The sequence below is a fragment of the Carassius carassius genome, chromosome 43 (genome assembly GCF_963082965.1).
Source record: "Carassius carassius chromosome 43, fCarCar2.1, whole genome shotgun sequence".
In the NCBI taxonomy this organism is placed as follows: Eukaryota; Metazoa; Chordata; class Actinopteri; order Cypriniformes; family Cyprinidae; genus Carassius; species Carassius carassius.
The window spans coordinates 8,701,698-8,723,451 of record NC_081797.1 but is presented as its reverse complement, the minus strand read 5'-3'; the positions used below and the strand labels follow the sequence as shown (position 1 = coordinate 8,723,451).

At 36.0% G+C, this 21,754-nt stretch overlaps 2 protein-coding genes across 2 annotated transcripts; one reads left to right on the top strand and one right to left on the bottom strand.

The window, feature by feature from the left end:
- Window positions 1-2,452, bottom strand: LOC132125399 (coiled-coil domain-containing protein 113-like). Its single transcript, XM_059536780.1, has 8 exons — window positions 2,249-2,452; window positions 1,906-2,023; window positions 1,482-1,625; window positions 1,237-1,392; window positions 925-1,161; window positions 638-745; window positions 312-467; window positions 1-230 (listed from the first exon to the last, which is right to left on the bottom strand). The coding sequence occupies exons 1-8, from the start codon at window positions 2,338-2,340 to the stop codon at window positions 120-122; spliced, it is 1,122 nt and encodes a 373-aa protein (XP_059392763.1). The 5' UTR covers window positions 2,341-2,452; the 3' UTR covers window positions 1-119.
- Window positions 2,453-2,564: 112 nt separating this feature from the next.
- LOC132124695 (casein kinase II subunit alpha'-like) lies at window positions 2,565-10,968 on the top strand. The gene is made up of 12 exons (XM_059535827.1): window positions 2,565-3,496; window positions 4,899-5,010; window positions 5,775-5,876; window positions 6,408-6,458; window positions 6,747-6,806; window positions 6,892-6,975; window positions 7,146-7,256; window positions 8,556-8,657; window positions 8,786-8,886; window positions 9,547-9,695; window positions 9,784-9,866; window positions 10,449-10,968. The coding sequence occupies exons 1-11, from the start codon at window positions 3,393-3,395 to the stop codon at window positions 9,858-9,860; spliced, it is 1,053 nt and encodes a 350-aa protein (XP_059391810.1). The 5' UTR covers window positions 2,565-3,392; the 3' UTR covers window positions 9,861-9,866; window positions 10,449-10,968.
- The last annotated feature ends 10,786 nt before the right edge of the window (window positions 10,969-21,754 follow it).

The window sequence follows — 21,754 nt, the reverse complement described above, 5'->3', positions numbered from 1 at the left end:
TCATTTTTATGTTCATTTTATTTTTCTGCATATTGATGCATTTGTTTTAAAATATATGGTCATCTTTGACATCATTTTGGGTATTGAGATTATTTAGGACGTGTTTAGTTTTTGTTGTTTTAGAATCCATACAATCCAGCATATACGGCTGCATGTCGTGTAGGAACTGTTCTGGCTCCAGCAGTGATCTGAAGTTTGTCCCAGGATTTTGAGTATGTTTTTAGTGCCATCTGGAATAATAATAAGGTCATTAAAAACCACAATTCTGGAATAAAAAAATTAAATTATATATATATTTGAAGAATCCTCACCTCTGCAATCTCCACCTTGCGTTCCCATTCTTTAACGCTCTTCTTTAGCTGAACATGAGACTCCTTAACTTTGATGTATTGTAGTACATGTGGTACGTGAAAATCGGCCAACTGGACCCTCAACTTCCTGTTCAGAACCTCTGCTTTGTTTCTTTCCTGTCAGGAAAAAAATCTGTATTATGGCTTTCGGCCAGTGGAGTACCACTCCAAATAGTACAAAAATATTTTAATTAATGGTCGATATATTACCAGAATTATAATATTTCTTTATTTACTACCATGATGTTGGGTTCTGAGGTGCATATAAAAAATTTCATTATCCTGACCTCCTCTGCTTGCTTGGTCTCCTCCTCAAACTTCATCAGTAATTTCGCCCGTAAAGCTGTGTCACTGCTCAGCACATCTGACTCATGTGTCAAGGTCTGAAGCTTCTCCTGCACGATTGAAATATTGAAACATGATCCTGTAGACACTCACAGTTTTAGGTCAAAGCCAACAGTTCCTTATAACAATGACCCCTTCAAGACCTGTCCTAATACTGTGGTGTGTAGCTCAACACATAGTTGATGTCTTAAGCTGTCAGGACCACATTATGGTTAATTGAGCATCTCACCTTATTAGAATTCAAGACATGCAGGGTCTTCCCTGTGAGTAATTTGAGTTCCACACGTCTGAGGTTTTGCTCATCCAGAAGCTTCCTACATTTCATGTTCCCAAACTTCAGCTGCTCAAAGTCCAAAGCTGTCAGGCCTTCACCCATCTCCTCTTGTTGTTTCAACTGGATTTGTAGTTTTTTCTTGTATGCAAGGAGTGCGGCATTCTTCTGATGCAACTTCTCAATCAGGCTCTCCTGGAAAAATGTGGGCACTTTATTGTGCTTTTAAATACTATTCTTGTAAACCTGCAATCTGAAGTTTTCTTTTACCTTGGCCTTTACTTTGTCCTCAATGTATCTGATGACCTTCTCAGCACTCATCGTCACACTCTTTTTATCCCGCAGTGCTTTACCAATGTCACGATCAAACTGGCAACATTCTTTTTTAACCTCCGCCAAGTGGATATCAGCTTCTTCCAGAGTTGCCTAAAGAGGGCAGAATCAATTACATAAGCATATGAAATGAATTAGTAATAGCCTCATGAGCTTGTTCTCTCTCTCTCTTGACTAATGACCTTGTAATTGTCCAGCTCTCTTTCTGAAAGGTCTTTTGCTCTCTTCAGATCCTCGGTCATCTGTTTATGCATGCTTTTGGCGACATCACATTTCTGTTCCAGTGTCAGGAGCTGTTGTTTTGCTTTAGTTTTCCTTCCTGGACTCTGGTGTCAAAAGATTGATAACGTCGTGATTGATGGTGATAAATGAACGAATGACGTCAAGGAAATTATATATATATTTAAGAAATAGAACAACGTAAAACGTTTTAGATTACAAGATTTACATGCACAAGTAATATTTCACCTCAAAATTTGAGAGTGGAAAGAGACGACCAAGACGTCGTTACGTACGGAACATTACTCCATGGCTGTATTCATATGTTTACAAAAATGAGAAATTATTCAAAACGCATATAACACACATCGAATATGAGATACGTACCGTTGCTGTTTCCATCTGTGATGCTGTTTCATAATTCTCCGATTGAGGCTGCAGGTCCAGCCCAGTAATATATCGCTCAAACATATCGATCTCAGCTTGTAGCACTGCATTTGAGCGTCTTAAATTCAGGACGACAAAAATGAGTTATTCAAATGTAAAAAATCATATAAAATGACTGTTGACAGAACAAGAAATAAAAGTTTAAAGTCATTTGAAACGCTACGGGCTGGTTATCAGCCAACTGCCTGTATTAAAACGAACAAAGGTTATCGTTTGGCAAATATGAGAGCAAGAATATGTCGTTATTAAAAATAATTTAAAAAATCTAAATTTTGTGTCTTACTTCAAGTCCTCAACAAGTCCAACAAGTTGTTTTTCATCCCTGTTGATTTCACCTTCCTCTGTTGTTTCAGCCATGGTTGCTAAGGAAACCATGACGTCACAGATCGTGCGCGCGTCTGCTTTGCCGTTAAATCATCTATATTCAAATAATAAACACATAAATTCATTATTGTGATACTCGGGGGGTTATTTGGGGGCAGATTATACCAGATTATACAAGACTCTTTTACTGTCTATGCGACGGACGGACATGCCCAGTGGCTACTACATCTTGTACTTCCGGCTGTTCGATGCTAATTGATAAAGCTATCTTGCGCTTCCGGGTCAAACCGTTGCAGTCCGTTTTTCTTGCAGCAGCACGGGGGGATTGGTCCTGAAAACCCGAACCCCGATCACAAGCAGAACGTTGCACTGGATTAAAAGCGGGTTTCGCGAGTACTGCATATCGATCTCACGCGAGCGACGTCACGGGGAGACGGTTTTTTTACGGGGGTCGAGCAGAACAGCGACTCTCTCTCTCTCTCTCTCTCTCTCTCTCACGAGTCAATATCCCAAGCTTAGAGGGTGGTCAGTTATATTCTACTCAGTTTCGGTGGTCTGTATTCTCCAGCATCCACTGATACAGACTGAAGATCGAGAGGAAACGCATCCTGGATTTTCTTCTCGAATCTCTATGCTTTGGATCGAAGGGATTTGAGGCCCCCTTTGGGGTGGTGGGGGGGTTTAACCCACAATAATTAGATTTAAACAAACCCCCCCGCCTAAGACTCAAAGTCTATTTTTAAACCAAATAACTTTTCACATACCTTCTCCCATACAAATCCAAAATAGACTATCTAGACTTCATATTCGCAGCTTTTCGTGGGATATTAGCCTTGCCAGGGCATTTCACAGACTATCCAGCATTCATCTTCACCCTCGGATCTCCAGGCGGTATAAACACCTCTGACAAGGCCGGGAACGAGCGCTGCTCAGCGGACAAAGCACTCCATCGTTCACGCCGCTGATATCAGATATCTCGCCCCCGGACCGGATACTATCAGACCTCCCCCGGGGTGGTCTGCCTCTGATCGGTGGTCCTCCGTGTGTTTTGGATTGAATTTGGCGATCGGATTTCTCCTACACCCTGAGCCCCGTCGCGCGCCATGCCCGGCCCGGTGGCCGGTAGTAAATCTCGGGTGTATGCCGATGTCAACACTTTGAAGAGCAGGGAATATTGGGACTACGAGGCCCATGTGCCCACCTGGAGGTGAGAGATTTAAAGCTATAAAAAGCCCAAGTGCATCATCACCTAATGCTGTGTCTCAAAACCCAGCGAGCTGCCTACCTACGCGCGTTTCTTGTATAATTTTGTGCATGTGTCTGCTGGTTTTCTTTGCGCAGTGGTTTACATTTGTAGGCTCGCCATCGATCGTCATGGGAAAGTCATCAATCTGCGTGATCGAGCAGCCCCTGTGTGAGAGCTGATGACGAGAGGATGACATGAAGGGATTCACAGATGCAGCGTTAGAGAGAGGAGTGTGTGACTGTCCACAGCATCCACAGATTTTATGCAAATGCACCGATTCCCTCAAGTGTGCTGTGCACATCTAGTAATTACCTTTCTAAACCAGTGCACTTATACAGCATTTAGTAGTTTTAATGGTTAGATTCCCGAGGATCAGTTAATGTGCTCCTCTTTTGCACAGTGCACACATATATAAGTGATGGTAAATATGCTATCATTTTTTTTATTATGATTTTTTTTGTAGAACACAAAAGATGAATTCATTTGGAATTCGTTTTCACACAGCTCTTTTCTATGCAGTGAAACTGATCATAGTGACTGTCAACCTCCAGAAAACACCATGAAAGCATGCTGTAAATTGATTTATGGAAAAAAAAAAAATGCATAAAAAATGTATCAAAAATCGTCCACTTGAATCCCATGGGGAAAAAATAACCATAGCCCTACTTTAAATTATGGTATTTCAGTTTTTGAATGAACTATGCAAACTTGTAAGTTAATATGGCTAATTGTTTATTTTGTAGAGTAGTACTTGCATTTGTGGGTCATTTGGATGCCAATTATGTTATTGATAACCCAAACTATTAAAATAGTTTTTGTTCATTGAAATAAAGCTGAAAATAAGATTAAGAAATGAAACGATATTGAAAACTATAAATGGTACCATGGCAAATAACAAAAATAATCTGAAGTACTAAAATAACTAAAACTGAAATAAAATAAATCAAGGCTAAACGGAAATATATAAATTATATAATGTCAAACTAAAAATTTTAAACTGCTAATGTATAATTATTACTAGGCATTATAATTATACAGTATATAAAGAATACTAAAATAACACAGTTGAAAGCAACTGAAGATCTTTTTTTCTTAAAAAAACATAGATTGTACATTGTATATTGTATACTGTTCATTACTATAGTTAAAAGTGTTTCAGACAGCAGACCAGTGCTTAAAATGTCGTCTTTGGCTCGGTCCCTTCCCTTGCTAGAGACGTCAGCTGAGAGGGAAAAATTGTGGGCTTGGTCATTTTCACAGATGGTTAAATGTGTTTCAGCCATGTGTTTGCGTGCTGGGCTGGAGATGTTTCTGGTGTAGATGCTCTTTCTGACTGGCATGTGAATCTGTGTGCCACCTGCAGTAACCAGGAGGATTACCAGCTGGTACGGAAGCTCGGGAGGGGCAAATACAGTGAGGTCTTCGAGGCCATCAGCGTCAACAACAATGAGAAGGTGGTGGTCAAAATCCTCAAGGTGAGAGATTGTATTCAGTGTGTAATCAAATGACCGTGCCATCTGCCTATGTAGGGCTACAGGGCTGAAATAGTGTGGTTTCTCATAAAAATAAATATAACGTAGATGTCCCTCGTCTTAATATTCTCAATAGCAATAGCAGATTGTTTTTAAACAGACTAGCCTTTTTAAATGCCTACTTCAACTTACCTCAGTGTTTATTAAGCCATTTCATGAGGTTTTTACTTTTGTTTAAAGGGATAGTTCGCCCAAAAAAGAAAAATTGGTTGCAATTTATTTTACAGTATGTGTACGTACATGTACTTATAGTGTACTTACAGTGTATTTATCTAAGAAAGTTCTGGTAATACAAGGTAACTACATGGGGTAGGGATAGGTTCAGGGTTAGTACCTAGTTATTACATAGTTATTGTAATTATTCTAATAAGTACATAGTATGTATATGAGGAACAGGACTGTGCTACCGAAAAATTTGTCATCAGTTGCTCCACCCTCATGCCGTTGAGTTTCTGTCTTATGTTGAACATAGAAGATATTTTGAAGAATGCTGGTAATCAAACAGTTGATGGTTCCCATTCACTTTCATAGGATTTATTTCCCTACTATGGAAGTCAATGGGGACCAGCAATTGTTCGGTTCTTCAAAATTCTTCAGAATCTCTTCTTTTGAACACAAAAGTTATGACAAAATTTCATTTTTGGGTAAACTACTCCTTTAATGGTGACTAGGTTTTGATATTGTTACATCATTGATTTCTAAAATAGCCTGTCAAGAAAAAGAAGATCAAGAGAGAGATCAAGATCCTGGAGAACCTGCGAGGAGGAACCAACATCATTCAGCTAATGGACACAGTAAAGGACCCTGTGGTACGTTCCATCTCCCCTCCTCCTTTGGTGATACTTGTCTAATCAGGCTGCATAGTTTGTCCCTTTGATTTTCTGTCTCTGAAGTTTGTGGGTGGACAGCATTTGAGACAAACTGCTTTTTCTAGCTTGCAGGTGCAAATTTGGTTTTAGGCTGGAATTATCTGTAAGAAGTTCTTATGTCTCAGATTTGTTATTAAAATTACACTGAGAAATATCAGCTTGCAAATGTCACAGATTTACCGTGCTAGCATAAGCAACCGGTATTTGAGTGATTCCAATGGATTATCTGGACACAAATGAGATCAAATAAAGAAAGTGATGATTATTTGAACAGTAAATTAGATTGTACATCTGAATAATGAGTTGCAGCCAGTCGTGAGGCTTTCATAGTCCACGTGCTCCTGTTTTATTCCTGATTGAGCTTGATGGTGTCTGTTAATGCTTACCATAGTTGATTAAAGGACTTCCTTTTTTCTGATTGTTCATCTCGTTTTCTGTCTGTTTTGCGGTTTCTCCCAAATCATTCTGCAGTCTCGAACACCTGCGCTTGTCTTTGAATGCATCAATAACACAGACTTTAAGGTATTTTATAATAAAGGTTATCTATCTATCTATCTATCTATCTATCTATCTATCTATCTATCTTTCTATCTATCTATCTATCTATCTATCTATCTATCTATCTACCAGTCTGTCTAAGGTAATGAATAATTAACTGATGGTAATTTCAATATTTAATAGAAGACTGTTTATAGTGATCAGTTATTTTGCTGTCCCTTGGCTAATCAGAATCTATGCAATGGTGTAGTAATAAAGATGATCCGAAATGACTAAGTTATTCTTCATATCTTTTGTTTTCTTCCCGTTTAGGAGCTGTATCAAAAGCTAAAAGATTACGATATACGTTTTTATATGTATGAACTACTAAAGGTAAACTCACAAGTGTGTGCTTCACTGGCTTTGTTTGGAGTTTTGTTATGCATTGCTAAGGTTTTTTTTTTTCCAACACTGGCAGGCTCTGGACTACTGCCACAGTATGGGGATCATGCACCGTGATGTCAAACCCCACAATGTTATGATCGACCACCAGTTAAGAAAGGCAATGATGTTTTTTTTTAATCTTGTACTGTTTTCAAGACATTCAGAATGCAAATGTTCCCTTTTTGGTGTAGTTACTGGCTTTATACACCAGCAGGGGGCATCAGGGTGCCATTTTCTTTTGGCAAACAAGGTGGTTTTCAGATGTTGATTTGTGTGTGTCTGATGCAGCTGAGATTGATAGACTGGGGTCTCGCTGAGTTCTATCACCCCGCACAAGAGTACAACGTCAGAGTGGCTTCACGCTATTTCAAGGGTCCAGAATTGTTGGTGGACTACCAGGTAAAATCCGAATCACGAAATTACGAATCACACAGGATCATTTCAAATTCCTTGATTTTATGACAACACAAACACTTTCTCTTATGTAATTTAGCATTCCTCCGATTTTTGTTGGGAACTTGTTCATCCAGTTACAGATCAGTATAAGTACCCAAAAAATCTGTATCTTCATCACTATATTGAGGAGTTGCTCAGCATCATTGTTTATATTGAAAATCTTTGACCTTATTGTCTCATCTTCAGGGGTGTATTCCAGAAAGCAGGGTTAACTTACCTTGAACTAAAACCTGAACTCTCGGTTGATTAACCCCAAACCTTGCTTACTCGAGGTATGTGGTTCCAAAAACGCGTCTGGGAGTAAGTTCATTCAACTCAGAGTATGTTCCTGGTAAAGACTCAAGACATTCTCAACAGAGCGACGAATCGACGAGTCACTATAGAAACGGACGCTTAGAAAAAGCGCGCCAAGCTGTTTCTTTCTTCTTCTTTTGTTCATTAGTTATTTACCTGCTTAGTGCATATCGCCACCTAACTGATGGCTGTACAATCATTTTAATTGTTTTCCATTTAATCTTTAATCCTTGAGAATGTGATTTATATTGTTTGTTTTATGCCAATTATATATTAAGTCATATCAGAAATGTATTTTGATTTAGAATTTAGACATTATAGAAAATGCCGCTCCATATAACATGTAATAAGTTAAATTAAATAAATATATTTTAAGTTAAACATTACCTTGTCATAGTGTTTTATCATTTATACAGATAGCTCTTATAAATGCCAATAAAATAAATAATCATATTAGAATATATTACCTTATTTATTACTTATATTAGCGCTCCCTCATTAACATATCAAATATATATATATATATATATATATATATATATATATATATATATATATATATAATAGGCTGTTTTACATATTGTAATATATAATGTTGTGTGCTATTTCTTAAACATACCCGGGTATGTCACATAACCTGCTTTCTGGAATACCCCCCAGATAAGAAATCTTTCAGATCATGAAAGACAACAATAAAAAGCTGTCAGTAACAGTCAGATTAGCATGAAATAAACAACAATAATGGTATTTAGAGCATCACTCTCGCACATGTCCTTAAACGTAGCACGTTTGATGTTAGTTAGACTGACGCTTAATCATTGCATGTTGTTTGTCATTTTAAGAATTTAAATAATATTCAATAAAAGTTTTGGCATGTCACATATTGCTGTTTTCCTATTAGGTTGTCTATGGTTATGGGGTTAAATGTGTGTTGTGTTGTGTGTACAGATGTATGATTACAGTCTGGACATGTGGAGTCTGGGCTGCATGCTGGCCAGTATGATCTTTCAAAAAGAGCCTTTCTTTCATGGCCAAGACAACTATGATCAGGTGAGTAATATTAATATCTTTTGCATCAGGAATAGATAATGCAGTTTTAGGAATGTAATTATGCTTTTACCGCTTTTTTTTTTTTTTACCGTCTTAAGCATGTGACCATGATCTCATTTGCTTCCCAGTTGGTGCGGATCGCAAAAGTTCTCGGGACGGATGAGTTATTTGGCTACCTTCGCAAATACCACATTGAACTGGATCCACGATTCAAAGACCTGCTTGGCCAGTGAGTACCAGCAGAGGATGTCATAGAGGCATTTACATGGATTTTGAAACTATTTTTAATACACAGTAATAACAACAAGACAAGCATAGAAAGCACATTTATATAATTTGTTATATATTATAATTATTATTTGTAAATAAAATACCAATTATGTATTCAAAAATGAATATTTATTTATTGTTTTAGGTAATTCCAAGGATTTCCACTGAGTTCAGTAACCTGTATCATTAATGATATCTGGCCGAACTTGTGGTCAGTACATGGATATTGAAATGCGAAGCAACGTTGTTATAGATAACTAAACTAAAACTATTAAAAAAAAATTATTTACTTGAAATAAAACATCAATTAATATTTTTCAGATAGCTGCCGAGGCAACCTTTCTCATTTTCATTTAATTACGTGATTTATCACTTGATGTTTCTAAATAACTAAAATATAATAAAACTGAAATAATAATTAAAAAAAAACTTTATAGACATTGTAAAAAAAGAAATCGAATTATTTATAAAAACAATTTACCGTAATAGTATATGAATGATACTAAAATGACACTCATACAAAGTACCAAGTACCAACTGATTTAATACTAATACTGACAACAATCTACTACTATACAAGTTTGTCCAGTTATTAAAACTCTCCTGCTGTATCCCACAGACAGACACGGAAGCGCTGGGAACAGTTTGTGCAGACGGAGAACCAGCATTTGGTGAGTCCAGAGGCTCTGGACCTTCTGGACAAGCTGCTACGCTACGACCATCAGCAGAGACTGACCGCCACCGAGGCCATGGAGCACCCTTATTTCTGTGAGTTAGCTTACCTCACTGTTGACAATGTACATAGACAAAACGAGCAGTGGGAAAATCCTGAAACATACATGGTTTGTGTCTTTAGATCCAGTGGTGAAGGAGCAGTCTCACACTAATACAGACGGCACCATAGTGTCAAGTGGAACCAACACACCCCGATGAGAGCTGGTATCAAGATTTCATTAGGGTTTTTTATGTTAATTTATTGGTTCAGTCAATATTTAATGTTACATGCTTATTTTTTGAGTTTGGATGAACTAAGTTTATTTTCTAAAAACATTAACAATTTAATAAAGCTGACAAATGTCAGAAAATCTTTTAGAAACTCAAATATCTATTTCCATACTGTACGCATGTGTTATTTGGATTATTGTTTATATACTATTATATTTTAAATTGCCTTTTATTTTTATATTTTCAGTTTTCATTTTAGTTTAATTTTATAATGTGCTGCGTTCATTTTTATTCATTTGTAATATTTTGATTTAGCTTTATTTTTATTTCACGAAAATGGTTTTTAGTAGTGTTGCTTAACATTAACAACACTGCTGTAGCATTTCAAATATTCATTGTAATATTTTGTGTATTACTTTTCACATAGAGTTATTGTTATTTTTTTTATCTTTGCATGTATAAAAATTATGAATTATACAGAATCCATAGTTCTGTTTTTTGTTTTTCTGTAGCATTTTACGGTGTCTGTAATTCAGATTATATTGTCTAAAATTCTCTTTTGCTGTTGTTTTTCAGGACCCGGTAAAAGGAAGGCATTTGTTACCTCAATTTTTTATCCCTTGTGTCTGAAACCTCTTCAAGTGTACAGTGAAAGTTGGATCTAAGCAGCACCTGTTACACCTCGTCTCTCAGACACACACACACATGCACACTCACATACACTCACACCAACACAGACATTTCAGCTTTCCTGTGTCTGTCAAGGTTGGTCTGCCCTTCTATAACAGGTCTGTTCCTATAGCTTGAAGATTTCAAAGCTTTCCCTCCCAAGTTTTAGATGAAAGGAATATATCCTCAACTCCACCCCCCAAGTACACTGGCCCCTACCACCATAAACTAGGCATGGAGAATGAGACCAGAATGAACCCCGCCCCCTCTCTCCTTACTGGTCTGTGTGTCCGTCTGTTCAGTATTCAGACCTTGGCGCAGCCTCTACATACTGTAGTAATAAAGTGGCATGGTGGACCTTTATTTCTTTGCTCTAAGTAGATTGATTACTATATTAGTGAAAATAAATGATTTTTATTTAGATTTATGTGCCTTGTTATTGTCTATTAATTTGCAGTTTGAAATGTGTGCCAATTTGTGGTGTTTGCAATTGCTGTTTTTCATACTTAAAGAGATAGTCTTCACTAAAATGAAAATTGTGACGCTAAAAAACGCTAAAAATTAAAACATACTGTTGGCGAAAACAACAAGAAATGACAAAATCTAGCAAGAATATTGTTTCGGTTGACCCAAAACCAAAAAACACGTTCTTGTATTAGATTAATCAGATATATACATAACTTGGACATAAAATTACAACATTTAAATTCGTATGAAAATGACACGAACGTCATACGCATGAATTTGAAATGATGTGCTAGTCAGACTGCATGAGCCACTTTGTGAATACATTCTTTCAGTGTACTAAAACAACGTTAAATGATGCATAAAAAATTGACAACATTATATTGAAGTGGTGTAATAATTAGCTGTATTATAAGATATTACATGTTGGCCTTAAATGTCCTTAATCTATATAATGTTTAAATATTTGGTTTAATTTTGAACTTGTTTTTTGTTGAATGGAATATCTTAGTCAAGAGTAAATCTGTCTAAATTACCATTGTAGTCCTCATAGTGCAACAAAAATATGAGTCAAAACAACTAATAATCAATTGGGCATCTAGTACATTTTTTTTTTTAATTATACAGAATTTACAGGTGCAAAGAGAAATGTGATGCAAAACATGGGTTTGTTAAGGTTGTCGAACAATATCCTAATTTTCTTCAGTTCATTGTTGACCATGTTGTGTGAGACCAGGTTTGTGGTTCATGTTGTGTGCAATATGATCTCTGCATCTCTGATGCTAAGCAATATTTTGGCTATGCGATATCTTTCCTTTTGCCAGCCAGGTTAATTATTTGGCTCTGGCTCTCATGCTTCTCTGCGTCATCATAACAGCTCTTTTGTATTCAAGAGATGTTGTAGCCCTTACAATAAGGGCTACCTCATAATATGTTTTTTATTCTTCAGAGGGATTCAACAATTTTATAGACTAAAAACTCCCAAAAGCGAGTCCCAAAAGACTTTGCCTTTGTAAAACACAAAAGAAACGATTGTTCCATTTTTACCAAGACAAGTTTTACATGGCAGTCTTTGGTGTGAGCGACTCAACACCACGTGATGCAGCGGCTCAATGGTGTTTTGGGAGGCGTCTCAATAGCGGCCCTTTGTGACACCAAGGGTTCAAGTGTCCATTGCTGGCTCACGGGATGACACGATTTCTCCAAGACCTCCTTCATCTGTGCAGTCCACATTAGTCCGGCCTACCTCCACAGGTCACCGCTCACCTTTGTTTAGTTCTTTTTTTAACCCTCTTCTCAATTTCAGTGTTAAACAGAGAGACTCATCATTATTCATGTCTAGGCCTTGTGTGGTTACTTCTGCCCTCAGTGGCCCTGACCTTGACCAACAGCTCCTCACGCGTGACTCCAACATGAATATTTCCGAGTGAATCTCATATCAGATTGAGGCATGAAAGAATGTATGTCAACCACAAACCTCACAGGACTTCAAATACATATGCTTTTATATAGAAATCATGAATATTTCAAGACCAAAAACCTGAAGAGCTCTTGACAGAATACTTGGCATTTTGGTTCACCAAAGTGAAACGAAAATGAGGTTTAGCGATATTACCTGTCACATGATGACCTATATGTTTTAACATTTAATGAAGTGACTTCAGTAATGACTTTATGTTACTTCTGCTGCACCCATAGGTCATGCATGGAGGTGAAAGGAACCCTGGGTCTATTTGGCTAACTTAAACCTGTAAAAGCTTTGTTCGTCTTCGGAACACAATTTAAGATATTTATGTTCTGCAAAATGGCGCTACGGTGATGCAGAGAGACACAGAGGAGAATAATTGTTGAATAAAGTCATTATTTTTGTTTTCTTCGCATACAAAAAGTATTCTCGTCGCTTCATAACATTACAGTTGAGCCACTGATAGCAGATGGACTATTCTGATGATGTCTTTCATACTTTTCTGGACTTTGACTGTGTAATTTACTTGGCAGTCTATGGGACAGACACAAGCCTCCCGGTTTTCATCCAAAATATATTAAATTGTGTTCCGAAGATGAACGTAACTTTTACGGATTTGGAACGGCATGGGGGTAAGTGATTAATGACTACATTTTCATTTTGGGGTGGAGTATCTCTTGAAGATATGAAATCTGAGAGCTTTCTGACCCTTCACAGACCGCAACATAACTACTATGTTCAAGACCCAGGAAGCCAGTAAGGGCATTGTTACAATAGTCCACTGGAAATCAGTGGTTCAACTACAATTTTATGAACCACTGATGTCATATTAACTAAACCTCTTCATTTGTGTTCTGAAGATCAACAAAGGTCTTAAGGATTTGGAATGACATGAGGGTGAGTAATAAATGATAGAATTTTTTGGGTGTTCAGTCAAAACAGTAAAAAATAACGACTTTATTCAACAATTTGTCTCTGAGAGACACAAAGGAGGTCAAAATTGCATTTCTGATAATTTATTCACCCTCTTGTTGTTGTGGACCTGTATGTCTATTCTTCTGCAAACACAAAATAATAACTTGTGAGGTACACACAATGAAAGTCAATGAGGTGCAAAAACATTTGCAAAATATCTTTTGTGTTCCACAAAAAAGAAAGACAATCATACAGGTTTGGAATGGCATGACATATAATACTGTTTGATGGCATGCCATTTTGAGAAAATAAGGGACTGTTGGTGCCAACCAACATGGAGGAGATTCCTATTTCATTGTGGTGTGAGGATGGAATTGGAAAGAACTGAAAAATGCCAGAAACATTTTCTGACAGAAGCTGTCCTAACATACTTTTAGTACGCTGACAACATTCTTACAAGATGACTCACTGATAGTATATCTTGCTTGAGCAAACAGAAGGATTGATTACCCAGAATGATTGAGAAACGCAATCATCTGACTGATGATTCATCACCAAACCTCTGTCCTAGTATAGCTGCACTATTAAATATTAAAGTCAGGCTGACAATTGCATTAAAAATATTGTTTTCTGGAATTTTGTTGACTGGTCTATCATTAGTCTCATGACTTGTGATTATTGACATGTTTTGTGGTTTCCTTGAAAGCTTATTCTGGCTAGGTACCATCTGCTTAGACAGTAAGACATTATCTAACCAACATGCAAGTCATGCAACACACCACAGCTTGTTTTTTGAAGCAGGGAAATCTGAAATCACTGAAGTCATAATAGCAGACAGACATGCTTTTGAGAAAACAGAATGTTAGCACAACTAGCATTAGAAAAGCAATTAGTCTCCCTAAAATAAGAAAAGATAATTTGAAATTGTATGAACTGATACAAATTATACACCAATTCGCTACAATGTAAAAGTATAACTTATAATATGCACTTACGCGAAGCATAGCTAGCTAGCAAACTGTAGGTTGTAACTACCAGTAATGACAGTAACTCGTGAACCACAGACTGTTTTTGACTGAAACTTCTGTTCCATTAACATTTTCATGTTTGTCATATTGAATTTGCTTTCTGTTTTTAAGCTGTGTTTATTCATAGCATCAGTTCATTTGCCTCAGACTACTGGCCAACAGCTAATGTAAGGGTGAGACAGAGCGTGAATGCAGGATAAACTTCACCTGATCCCTTACTTCCTGTCCTACAACCTGACTCTCATGTTCAGAAAACATCTTCGCCATGAAATTTTCAGCACTGCTTGGTTGTACCACGATCTGTGATGTCCGGTCAGCGGTGATGATGACAAACCCACCTGCCCTTTGTCAGTGGAAAGCCATGAGCAGCAAAACCATGAGGTGAGCTTACCCACTTAAAGGAACAGTTCACCCAAAAATAACATTTCTGACATTATTTATTCTCTTTTTTTCATGTCATTCTAAACCCAGAATACTTATTTCTTCTGTGGAATAAAACAGGAATTGTTTTGAAGAATCTTCATTCGACTTTCTTTTTTATACTGTATAATGAAAGTGGATGGTGACCAAGGGATTTCAAGCTTTTGAAGTACCATAGATTCTTCATAATAGTGGTTCATGTGGCTCAAGCACTATATTACAAGTCGTCTAAAGCTATATGATAGCTCTGTGTGGTCAACAGGCTGAAATTCAAGTTGTTTTCTCTAACCACTGCGGCCACCATTCACTTTCAATGTATGGAAAAAAGCAGCTTGGACTTTTTGCTATTAGTTAGTTATAAGAAAATATAAGAAACTTTTTTGTTGTTTGTTTTTTCTTGTCTCAATTTTAAATATTTCTTCATTTCTCTTATCGGAACAATTCTTAGCAGTTAAATAATTACTTTTAAGCGGTCAAGATTTAAACATTCTCCAAAAAGAGGTAATACATTGCAAATATAACACTTTTAGATTTTTGAAAACTTCAGTTCAGGGATTTTCCCTTTGTTCAGCTATGTTTTGTTTGTCTTACAGTCAGTCATGCTATGCACGTGACGTAAAAACATAAAACATTTAAAAATAAATTTTAAGCTAGAAACTTCTAAGTATGTAGATAAACTTGTGAAAGTATCTAAAGCTTAAAGAGTTAATGATTATTTGTGCTGAATCATGTGTACTCCACTCAAATTTTGAACTCACAGGTTTTTTATTATTGAAAGGTTATTCAAATGCATATAAACAGGAAATCAGTAAATTCACAATGTTGTCACACAGTTTTAGTTTCAAAACGGTAATGCACAACGGTAGCTAGGTTTCCATCACACTTCTTTAAGAGAGCGGGAACCTTGGGCCCCCCATCGCACACAGAAACAAACAAACAGATGAATAAATAAACAAACAAATAGCTGCGTCGTATTTCCCACCTAATGAGGACTTTCCACTGGTTTAATTACAGACAGAAGCACATAAAACTGTTTGACCATAACTGGAATTTCATAGATTTCACAATTCAAGTCCAAACGTCCAAGAAAAAAAGAATCATGTAAAAAAAAAAAAAACTCCTGTGTGAAGTTCCAGAACTCAGGGCATCTAAAGAGCTGCTTCTTTCCAATTAAAACCAGATTTGTTGCATGTTTAATCCTCCCGACAAAAGAATCCAACGAGATTTTTAGAACAATGTCTTGGTCCCTCACTTTACGTCTTCTGTGTAGAATAAGGTCTGGCTCCATTGCCCAGTTTGTAAACTCCCACAGCGCTGAAGTGGTTAGGGGAGGTTTTGGAGATGCTGGATGCTTAACTCACTCTTTTTATGTTGTTACTACGTCTGCGCCGAAAGCAGGCTGGTAAGCAACGCTTATCCGATTTGATCATAGGTGAACTGGGAGGAGAGGCTTGTTTTCTGTAAAATCAGAAACACAGAAGGTAAAAAAAAACATAATCAGCTGATTCATTTCCTGGTGAGTACAAACAGCAGTGGGACTTTTCATTATTTTAATTTCTCCTCTGGTTGTGTACATTGCTTACAAACTGTCAGTCTGCAGGTTACGCCAGCAAGTGTTTTTGAGTGTTTGAAAAAAATATTTTTTTTTTCATTCGAAATCATGTTTACTAATGAGTCATTGTATCGTTCACTCAAACGATTAGTTTCTCCTTAACACTGATTCATTCAGAAGCGAAACAAGTCTTTAAAAGCAAGTCACTGAATCACTCAATTAACAGTAGTTTTGCTCTAGAACAATGAAGAGTTTGCACTGATGAAATTAATGTTTACAATTAACTGCAGCAGGTTTGTTTGGAACAATTTTACTGGCCAATCAAAAATAGACAAAGTAACTGACAAATTATGGTTGTTAATAATAAATCAGTAAATTGTTTGCATGATTTAGTAAACCATGGGGAACAAATTAGTAAATTGTGCACATTGTGGGGCTCCATTTAGATGTTTTGTTATTGAATGAATCAGTGTTTTGAACAAAAAAAAAATATTCAAAGAATCATTCAAATAAAATAAAATATATAATTTTATACTACATATATAATATCTTTAATCTGTAATTTTCTTTCATGCAAAAAATGTCTAAATATATTTATAGTTATATTTATTCACATTTATATTTAATAATATTTAGCAAGAATGTTGGCTTTTTGTGAGTACAATGAAAATGAATCTTGATTAGCCATAGTCACCATTTACTTTTTTCTGTCTTTCACAGAAGTACAGGAAGAACTACAAGAAGATGAAAATAGAATTTATATATTTTTTTGGTGAACAATGCCTTTTATTATGAGTGTTTGGGAATGTAAGCCTCACCTGGCGGCTGCAGCTGCTGCTTCTTTATTGCGCAGCTGGCGCATAATACGCAACATGCGACAAATCTGACGCAGTGTCATCTTTGGAGCGTGGCAGTCCAGACGTGGGCGAGGGGCCCCTCTGGGCCCTCTGTAACTGAAAAGGGACATGTAATCGCCACCAGGACCCCTCCCAAAGAGCTGAACACTGCTGCTGCCATAGCAGGACGCACACTGAAAGAAAAACAAGAAGAATAGTTTTCCTTGAAATCAAGATCTGGATATATTTTATATAAATTAACCAGTTGATAACAAATCTTTCACCAAGCTACTGGTTTCAAACCAAGAACACGATTAATTAACTACATCCTAAGAAACCAAATCCTTCACAAACACACACACACAAACTCTATACAACAAGCTTTAAGATTCTTTTACTCGACACCTGATCGGCTCAGAGCATAGACATGATACATCCATACCAATATCGCTGACAGAACATGACCCAGTCTAGAACAAAGAAAGCTCAAACTAACTGAGCTGAGAATAAGATTCATCATGTTAACTGATCCAAGGCATGTCTTTTATTTCACCAGTATCACCACCAGAGACACTATTGTTTTCAATAGTGATCAATTTTTAAACTCTCAGCCTCTTCATGAAAAATGACAAAAATGCATTTAAAATTAAAATCTGTCTCCCAGTTATCACCAAAATAATTTCAGGTGTGCAGTACAAGATGATGTTTCTTCTGTTTGGACCATCTGTCATTGATCTCCAACCATTTGCGAAAGTCATCTTCAGTTGTTAAAAGTAAATAATCATCAAAACATCTACTATAAAAATTAAAAAGCACTCTTATTCAAGTACTCACCGGTACGACTGTTGCCATGTTAACCAACTCAGTTCAGGGCGTCCCAGGGATGCTGCAGAATTATGCGTACAATTTTGTCCCCCTTGACCGAGCATTAATCTCTTATACCTGTTGTCCTCCAAGGTGCCACATGATGTGACCAATCACAGGGCACCCGGCGGTCCAGTTCCACCATCTGAACCTGACATCACTAAGTGATGTCACTCCGCCGCTGCTTTAAACTGGACACAACAATGGGCAGAGGGTGTCTCGCGTTTCAGGGCCTCGACAGCAGTGACATGCAGTTAATTATCATGCTACCTTTTGTCTCTGGTGAGTAAATTCAGAGTCTAGTAGGAGGGAACAAAGGAGCATTCTAAGAAGATCGCATGCTATGAATTGGTCGACGTGCTCATGGGAGAGAAGCTTTGTGTCACTAACAAACATTAATTAAAGCAGCTCATGTTTTACTGACAATGACGCTGCTATACCATGACAATGGATCATGGGTTACGTGTGTTTATTAGTGTTTAGCTGATGGATATTTGAATTAAGGGGAATTTGATTAAAATATGAATATTATGGTCAAGTTTAATGAAAGAATGGCATTCATCATTGGGGCACAGGTAAATTTATCTATGGTAGCATCTTTAAAAAAAATTCTAAGTGCTTCATATGTCAAAGTATGAAAACTTAAAAAAGGAACGAAAACAGCAAACAATATTATTAATAATAATGATCAAGGCAGGGCAAGTTTATTTATATAGCACATTTCATACAAAATGGTAATTCAAAGTGCTTTGCATAAAAGGAAGTAAAATAATCATTAAAAAATCACAACAATTAAAACAAGGAATTTTTAAAATGATATTTATTTAAGATGAATTTAAAACAGTTAGAAACAGAACATTTTATATATAATACAGTGCAATCAGTTTGGACATAGCATCATTTCTTATTCAATAAATGCACAGCTAAAGAGGTGAGTTTTGAGTCTGGATTTAAATGTGACTAATGTTTTAGCACATCTGATCTCTTCTGGAAGCTGATTTCAGCTGCGGGTGGCATAATAACTAAAAGCAGATTCCCTTGTTTTGTGTGAACCCTTGGTATTTCTAACTGACTCGATCCTAATGATCTGAGTGGTCTGTTAGGTTTATATTCAGTGAGCATATCTGCAATGTATTTAGGTCCTAGGCCACTGAATGATTTATAAACAAGTAAAAGTACTTTAAAATCAATCCTAAATATAACTGGAAGCCAGTGTAAGGACCTGAGGACTGGTGTGATATGCTCAGATTTTCTGGATCTAGTCAGAATCCTGGCAGCAGCGTTCTGAATGAGCTGCAGCTGTCTAATGGTCTTTTTGGGAAGGCCGGTGAGGAGCCCATTACAATAGTCCACCCTGCTGGTGATAAAGGCAAGTTTCTCCAAGTCTTGGCTAGAAACATCTAATTATTGCAATGTTTTTTAGATGATAGTATGCTGGTTTAGTTACTGCTTTAGGCATGACTAATGAAACTAAGGTCTGTCTCCAGAATCACTCCAAGATTCCTGACTTGATTTTTAGTTGTTAGACCCCTAGAGTCAAGGTATGCATCAAAACAACAACAATAATAATAGTTAATTAATGAATCGACTGATAAAAAACTTTTCTTTTAGATATTTGAAAAAAGAAAACAAAAATGGAATACAGTGGCATAAAGCAGGCCAATATTATTCAGAAACGAAAAGATCGCCAGAAGCTTTAAAAAAAAAATCATATTTAACCCCTCAACTGTCACTCACAGTTTTGAACATAGACTTTATAGTGCACGTTACAAACTTACATTTTTATAATTCATGAATGAAAACATTTGGTAACATGATATTGATGTACCATTTGGTAATGCAATGTCTGATTTTAAAATGGGTTTTAAAGGATGAATTTTGAGATTTTAAGTTTTCAGTTCATAAATAATTTCTGATGATTTCTAAAATGTGATAGAGAAAAAGGCAATGAAGAAGTCTTTTTTTTTTTAAACAAAGATCAAAACTCCTGTTATAATGTAGATTTTTTTGAGGGTGCCTTCTCGTCATAAATTAATCTATTACTTTTCCTACATAATTTTTAACAAAAAACATTGGTAAAATATATATTTGGAGTCTTAGACCTTTCCAACGATATATAGTTTATCAAGATTAGATTAGATTTCATTGTAATATAGTGAGGTAAATGTAGGCGTCCCGTATACAGGACGGGGTGACAGTTATTAAAGGATATTTATTTATTTGTTTATTTATTTATTTATATATTTTATTTTATATTTTTATTTTGGGGGGGGGGGGCTTTTTAAAAAGCAGGTTCACCAGATGTGATACTTTGTAAATAATTAAATAAATAAAATAAGATAAGATAAATGTCAGATAAAATAAAATAGATATATAATAAAGAATACAGTAGCATATATATATATATATATATATATATATATATATATATATATATATATATATATATATATATATATATATATATATATATATATATATATATATATATATATATATATATATATATAAATAAAGATTTTCAGGTACTTTTTAAAAATGTTTAATGAAACTGGTGTCTGGTAAGGTATGGTATAGTATTGGTATGGTGCAAACAAACAATGATTCAGGTCACATTTGGAAGGAGAGTCAAAAATGCATTATTATTAGTGGATTTAGTACTTTAAAAACCAGAAAAACCTTAAAATCAATCCTATGTTAAATGAACTAAAATAATATGTAAGGTAGACTCTCTTATATTCATGAATCAATTTCTTAGCATCCTCCAGTGATGAGAAGCAAGGACTTTGTACGAAACAGTGTTAGTAAGACTAAAAACTCAGTTCATTATCTAAAATAACACCATCACAAACTCACACAACACATCTGTGCTGGCATACATTTGCAGGCACATTTTGACAGCCACAGCTTTTTTGCCTTGTTCAACTGTCAGTTGTCTCGTGAAAACCTCAAGAGAGGCCTTACCAGCTCTGCAAGACGAAGCAGGTCTCACAAAAACCAGAAGCAAGTTTCAAATAATCAAACAAAATTTGGGTAGATCTGCATATGCAGTCTTTAAAATTAAAAGTATTGTTGAATTATATTGCAGAAATAATTAGAATAGTATTTTCAGCCATATGCAATAAATAAATACATAAAATAATAATAATAATTATAGGTATTATTTTATATTTTGTTGTTCCTTTTGTGCATTATTTGATCATGTGATATGATGCAGAGCTCTCTGAACACTCCACCTCTCTTTATCTTCTCCCTAGCTGTAAATTTGTATGGTTTAGTGTCATAAAATATGGAGCTGCAATAAACCTCTTAGTAACCACCTGTGCAAATTTCAGCAGCCACTAAATGTCTTTTAAGTCACCCTTCATCATAGTCTACAGTACATATATATCACCACCGATATCGCCCCGTCTTACTCCGCATGTCAATACTAATATAAAAACTTCTGCTTCTAAATATTAGCCTATTATACTTGTATTTATAATTCGGGTTACTTTAGTACCGTTTAAGCTTGCTTTAAAACAATATTATAGATTTTCGAACAATTTAAAATGTCTTTTTTTTTTATTAAAAAAAAAAACATTGAAAATGTTCAACTTGTTTGTGAACATGTTTATTTACTTAGCAATACTGCCACCCAGAGACGAAACTGACGCCCTAATAAAACC

Coding starts and splice junctions, on each gene's coding strand:
- LOC132124695 (XM_059535827.1), top strand. CDS start 3,393: ATGCCCGGCCCGGTGGCCGGTAGTAAATCTCGGGTGTATGCCGATGTC. Junction 5,011..5,774: donor TGGTGGTCAAAATCCTCAAG/GTGAGAGATTGT, acceptor TTTCTAAAATAG/CCTGTCAAGAAAAAGAAGAT. Junction 8,887..9,546: donor TTCAAAGACCTGCTTGGCCA/GTGAGTACCAGC, acceptor TGTATCCCACAG/ACAGACACGGAAGCGCTGGG.
- LOC132125399 (XM_059536780.1), bottom strand. CDS start 2,340: ATGGTTTCCTTAGCAACCATGGCTGAAACAACAGAGGAAGGTGAAATC. Junction 2,024..2,248: donor GGACTTGTTGAGGACTTGAA/GTAAGACACAAA, acceptor CCTGAATTTAAG/ACGCTCAAATGCAGTGCTAC. Junction 1,162..1,236: donor AGGACAAAGTAAAGGCCAAG/GTAAAAGAAAAC, acceptor ACATTTTTCCAG/GAGAGCCTGATTGAGAAGTT.